This window comes from Pinus tabuliformis, chromosome 3_1 (assembly GCF_031772625.1).
Source record: "Pinus tabuliformis cultivar Carrire ecotype Pingquan chromosome 3_1, CPIR1, whole genome shotgun sequence".
NCBI lineage: Eukaryota > Viridiplantae > Streptophyta > Pinopsida > Pinales > Pinaceae > Pinus > Pinus tabuliformis.
In genome coordinates this window covers 301,505,289-301,512,181 of record NC_142301.1, presented here as the reverse complement: position 1 = coordinate 301,512,181, position 6,893 = coordinate 301,505,289, and the positions used below count along the sequence as shown (strand labels likewise).

At 39.2% G+C, this 6,893-nt stretch overlaps 1 protein-coding gene across 1 annotated transcript; it reads left to right on the top strand.

Annotated features, from left to right (window-relative positions):
* Window positions 1–453: 453 nt before the first annotated feature.
* Window positions 454–2,358, top strand: LOC149186977 (replication protein A 70 kDa DNA-binding subunit A-like). Its single transcript, XM_089409517.1, has 3 exons — window positions 454–722; window positions 841–1,864; window positions 2,068–2,358. The coding sequence occupies exons 1-3, from the start codon at window positions 454–456 to the stop codon at window positions 2,356–2,358; spliced, it is 1,584 nt and encodes a 527-aa protein (XP_089265643.1).
* Window positions 2,359–6,893: the final 4,535 nt, after the last annotated feature.

Sequence of the window (6,893 nt, the reverse complement as noted above, 5' to 3'; positions counted from 1 at the left end):
GTCGAGATCCACTGACTCAGATTCTTCATCTTCGAGGAATCAGTCTCCTAAATTTCACACGGGATCTATGTGGACAACCAACGATTTTTTTATTTGATTCAGAAACGGTTCTGTTTCAAATCTTATCAGAATTGATGGAAGCAATAGGTGTTACTATTGGAAAAACAGATGAGTCCAAATTAACATCACATGGATCTTTTGATGCATTAGTACTTCTACCTAAGCTAACCTTAACTGACAACACCTACAAGGTCATCTCATCTTAATAGTGTTGTGAATGACAATTTACTCTCAAACCTTCTGCCCTTATTATTGTTTCACCATCGAAAGTTAGCCTTGCTAGATTAGTTCCCTCATTCACATCACATTATTCTTTACATGACTTTTGTGCTGTGGTGATTTGATGAATTACAGGTACTACTATCATAGAAATAGAATCCCTCTATTAATGCTATGGAGCCAACATTGACTACAAATTCCATTCCTCTGCTGTTGAATGGTTCCACTGATATTCAACCATTGCTCCAGATAATCGATATTGGTTCTGTTGCATCATTAAAAACAACATCCTCGCACTTTTGCATTACTCTATCTGATGGAACACATCAACACAAGACTTTGCTACCATCAACATATAGCCAACAAGTTGCATCTGAAGACATTCAAATTGGCTCAATAATTTTGCTTAAAAAAGCCGCTTGCACGGTGCTTCAAAACTCCTCGTAAGGCCCAAATTTTGAATTTACCCTTTTCTATTTTTTGTCTTCTATACCCTTCCTGCATTACACAAAAAAAAATAAAAAAATCTTCATTAATTCATTTCTCATTTTTTTACATAAGGTCCATCCGAGTGGTTGAGCTTGAAGTTGTGATGCGCTCAGCAGCATTGACGAAGGACTCATCAACACTACTACATGCAAAGGCAGGTACATCCCAAGTTAGCTCTTCATCAACAGAAGATACCTTGCCCTCTGTAGTTACTCCACCAATTACGGCAACAACTACAACAATTCCATTCACGGCACTAAATCCTGCTCGAAAATACTGGTCAATCCAAGGTAGAGCATCTGCAAAAACATCATTGAAGACTTACAACAATGTGCGAGGATCAGGAAAAGTTTTTGGGTTTGACCTTATCAATCGTGATAAGGAAGAGATCCACCTTTCTGCATTTGCTGAATTGGCTGAATCTCTTTACAGTCTAATTCAAGTTGGGCAGCTATACATTGTTTCAAATGGCACAATTAAAGAAGCAAATCCAAATTACAACCACCTCAAGAACAAAAGGGAAATTTACTTGTTTGATGCTTCCACTATCAATCCATGTCCCATAGATGATCCAACATTTCCTTACCAGAGCTTTCACTTCAAGACTATTGCTGAAATAAAAAGTGCAAGTCCAAATACGAATGTGGATGTCATTGGTGTTGTTACTTCCACCTCACCTTCATCAACAATTCGACGAAAAGATGGAAGTGAGACATTAAGGAGAACACTCATATTAAAAGACAAGTCGGGTTTTAGCATTGATGTAACATTATGGGGAGACCATTGTGACTCTATAGGACAAAACCTTGCTGAATTATACTCTTTCGACAACCCACCAATCCTTGCAATCAAAGGAGGTCGTGTATCTGAATTTAATGGCACCACAATAGGGACGATATCAACAAGCACTGTCATCATAAATCCACAAGTTGAAGAAACTCATCAACTACATGCATGGTTCCGTGAAACAGGTTATAGCTCTTCTTCTGCATCTTTGAGTAGAAACTATGGTGTTGCTTCGAAACATGCCCTATCACGAAAGACGTTCCATGAAATTGCTGGCATGCAAACCTCCGCTAAAGCAATATGGGTTTCAGTTCGTGCAACAATAACTACTCTTCACATGGACGACTTCTACTTTCTAGCATGTCCATTAGATTTCAATGGAAAACAATGCATGAAGAAGGTTGTGGTTCTAACAATCTTTGGCATTGTACAAAATGTAACGGCGACTTCCCAGAATGTGACTACCGTTACAAACTTAAAATTGAGCTACATGACCATACCGGGCATCTGCAGAATGTCACAACGTTCAATGATGCAGGAAACGAGCTCATGGGCATCACGGAAAAAGACCTGTTCCTTCTTTCTATCGAACCAGCTGATCTGCAGGAAATTTGTGGCCGAATTTCAGGACACCGCTTCTTGCTAACACTTTCCATTAAAGCAGATTACTTCAATGGTGTTCAACGCTTACAACCAATACTAATAAATTCAGAAGAAATTCAATATGCCTCTGCATGCAAAGAAACCCTCAATGACATTCAAGCAATGTCCACTTCAAAACGACCTGTTGTTCGCCGCCTTTGAAAAGTTTTTTTAGGTCTCTTCAAACACCACTGTTTTTACATAAACAAACATTTTTGCACAACTCATTGTTTCATATTGTTGTAAATTACACCCATGTTATTGTGATGCACACTGTTGCTGCAAATACTCTCTTCCAGTTATTCCAAAATATGTATGTTTACCACTTTTCATTTTACATAATATAGATATCAACATTTGTAAAGACTTACTACATAATTTTCCCGTTCGTTGTTTACATGTCTATACATTGATCTCTTGCTTGCTAATCTATTCATGCTATTGTTCAAACTTGAAAAAAAAGAAAAGAAGAAGGAAGCAAAATCTTGGTTATCTTGCTCCTCTCCTCTCAATAATAGATGCCATAATAACATATGATTTTATAGTACTCCTAATTGCATGTTTTTCCTTCTAACTAATCTACCTACATTCACTGATGTTCAAATAAGAAAAAAAAATTCTAGAACTTGTAATACATTCTCCAAACATGCAATACTTGTTTATGAAAACTAACACTAATTTTTTGTACTTGTTTAGATATGCCAAAAAACAATCAAAATGCGGACAAACACGAGCGGCGACGTCTTCTTTATGCACAACAAAAGGATACAATAAATGCACGGCGGCGACTACTTTATAAAAACCGCAACAACCCTACTACTTCCTCTACATCCCTTCCCACCTCAAATGCTCTCCCAACTATACAAACCAACCCATCTCACCTTCATCAAATCCAATATAACCCTCCCCTTAATGAAGAACACCGTCGCTTTCGAGAAAGGATTGATGAACTTTCTAGCATGCATGTTTGCACAATATGCAAAGAAGCATACCCAGGAATGAAAACAAAGCTTTTTCACGGTAGACTTTCTTGTTTTCGTTGTGCATCATCTAAATCTACCAATCGTTTTTCTGAACTAAACAACATGAACCCTGGTGAACAACCCTATGTCATTCAACAGTTAACACAAGTTGAAGAAATGCTCATTGCACGTGTAAACCCCATTCTACAAGTCACTCATGCTCGTGGTGGTCAATACAAATATAGTGGCCATACAATTAGCTTCCCTCAAGACATCACCACTATTGCCAAATACTTACCCCGAATGATTTCTGACTTAGACATCCTCATTGTGAAAAGGAAAAATCCATCTGAAAAGGCTTATGAATTCTTTGTTTGCAAATCACGTGTCCTTGCAGCGCTTGATTACAAAACAAAAAATGACCCTTACTACTGTGATGTTCAATTCAATTCATCTGCTATTTCTGCACTACCAGATCACCCTACCGATATTTCTTCTCTTCTCCATAATGTAACCACCTCCTCTTTTGAACCCCATCAAACCAATATTGATTCTACTTATGATACTGATGTCATGCTACCTCCATTAGAAATCCAACCCTCTTATTTCGTTCCAATACTCCCAAATTCAAGTACTGAGCTTGAGCACATTCGTAATTATTTGCACTTGACCCATTCAAATTCAACAAGCTCTATCGATTGGCCTCCAATATCTTTAACAACGATGAATGAATACAACACCATAGGCCTCTTTGCCATGGCATTCCCCACACTCTTCCCTACAGGCATTGCCATGATCATGCAACCAAGAGTTACAAAAGTTGAGATGCATGAATATGCTTTACACTTGCTGCACTACCATGATAACCGATTTGGCCAACACCCAAGATTCCGCTACTATCTTTATAACATTCTGATGCGCCATCGTAGCCAAACTACTGCTAGTGTTTTTGTGAAAAAGTACATTGAGAACAACTTGCCAACAACGGTTTCAGACCTACGACAGTGTCTTCGTGACTCTCCAGATTCAAGATTGCCAGAGCAAATAATGCGGTTCGGTTCAGCCATACGAGGAACACGATCTTTCTGGAACAGACGACGATCTGAGCTGACTGACATGATAACGCAAATAGGAAGTCCTACATTCTTTTTCACTCTCAGTGCAGCTGATACTAAATGGCATGACTTGCACATGATCATGCTTGCCAATGTTCCTTCCAATTCAGTCAACCACTTCCAATGGAAAATCCAAAACATAATTAATAACCCACATCTAACAGCCCAATATATGCATTGCAGATTTACAATTTTTCTCGAAGAAATCCTGCAAAAAGGCCTCCATGCAGTAGACTATTGGTGTAGGTATTTTTTAATATCCATTTTCTTCTACATTAATTTTCTACATTTCATATATATGTTTTAACGAGATTTTACCTTCATATTATATTCAGATACGAATGGAAACATAGAGGATCCGCACACATTCATGGCTTCCTCTGGCTGCAAAATGCACCAAACATGGACACAATTGACTGGAACAATGCATTAGAAATTGCTAATGCACAGAAATATTTCGACCACAAAGTAACTGCCTGGAATCCACGTCAAGCAGAGCACCGAAATATTCCGCTTCAGCAATCAACAATTCATAACCCATGTCTTCTTGACACAGCATCAATATTCACATCCAATCAATTTGAAGACTATACAGAGCTTGTCAACTGCATTCAACGTCATACAAAGTGTCATGAGTCTTCTTGTCTTCGCAAGAAAGACAATGTACTTAGCTGCCGGTATGGAGTACCATGGGAGTTGAAGTCCACATCTTCACTTTTCATTGATGATAAAGGTCATAAAACCTATGTCCCTGCACGCAATGATGAAAGATTGAATATTCACAATGCCGATCTCCTCTCTATTTGGAGAGCAAATGTTGATTGCCAACCAGTCCTTTCTCGCCATGCTGTGTTAAAATATATTTCAAAATATGCAGCAAAATCAGAAACAAGATCTGAGAGCTACCGTCAAATGCTATCACGGCTATCACAAAGTGCCATTCCAGAAGCACCTACGGTTGTTGTTATCCGAAAACTCCTTACAGAAACCATTGCAGATAGAGACATTGGAGCACAAGAAATATGCCATATGTTACAAAAGTTACCTCTTTCTCTCAGCAGCCGTACATTTCGGTCTTTGAATGTCAACAAGTCTGTTTTCAAACGTGTTTCATAAGATACTGAGAACCCTGGTTTGACCCCAAACTTTATCCTTGCATACATGAACAGGCCTATCTCATTGGAATCACTGCCCCTCCTTGAAGCTTCACGCTCATGGTCATATTCTTCCCAGCGGAAAAAAAACCAATTGAAACACATATTCCCACCAATGATTGTACATGTATTTCCCCGTTACAATGTCATTCCTTCCTCTGATGATCCTTCTTATGCCACTTTTTGCTGGAGTGAATTACTATTGTATTTCCCCTTCCGAACACTCCCCAATGATATTGGTTCAACTGATGCAGAAATTATTGCACACTGGGAACAAAAAAAGGGTACATATACACCATGGCATGTCCATCGAGAAATTGAAAACCCACAAACCCCACATACTGAAGATCAAACTACCCCGACATCCCTCCTGATTCCATGCAGATGAACGAATGGCAAATCCTCTCTCAGCTGCACCCAGGTTACAATATTGCAATTGATGACCTTGACATGATTGGCTACTGCGACTTTGATGCCAACCACAATTGGTCACATAATACTATCCCTCCCCACTTGCAAGAAACTGCCATAAATTTCGTTGAATTGAACCGCTCAAGGATTCAAAACGAACATCATTCTTTTTGCAACCTTCCCCAAGATCACACATTATCTCCTACCCAAAACATAGCCTTCACCACTATTTTTTCACACTTTAAAACCCCTTCGCCAAAACCCCCACGCAAAATCATCATACAAGGAACAGCTGGGATAGGAAAATCCCATTTGATTAAATGTCTGCACCATGCATTTGTGGAAAACTCACCAGCAAACAAAAACCCTTTGTTGTTAGTTGCACCAACAAGCGTTGCATCTTTCAACATAAATGCGCTCACAATTCACTCCGCCCTTCGTATCCCTATCCAAACAATGCATCCTCTTGAAGGCCAACCACTCCTACAACTGCAAGAGCAACTCCGTCATGTAGAGTACATTCTCATTGATGAAACGAGCTTCATTGGTCCAAAAATGCTTACTCGCATTGATGATCGTCTAAGAGAGGCATTCCCTCTTCATTGAAATGCACCATTTGGTAATCGCTCAATTATCCTTGTCGGAGATTTAGGCCAGCTACCACCTGTAAAAGACATTCCTTTATACGCTGGGACATCGCGTGGCACTGCACTTTGGCGCAGCTTCGACATATTCATAACACTTTCAACCGTTTTTTGTCAACAAGGAGCTAGCCCATCCCAGGTTGCTTTCTGGGAAATACTCACAAATCTCAGAAATGGAATATCTACACTTGAAGATTGGCAACACCTAATGTCAAGAACAAGTTCGTCTCTTACACATGAAGAGCAACGCACATTTGAAGAATCCATGCACCTATATGCAATAAACTACTCAGTTGTTTTGCATAATAAGAAAATGCTTAAAAAATTGAACATCCCAGTAGCACTTTGCTCTGCAGAACAACAAAGGCAGAGAAATCCTACTACAACGGAAGATGAGCATTTGCCTGCAAA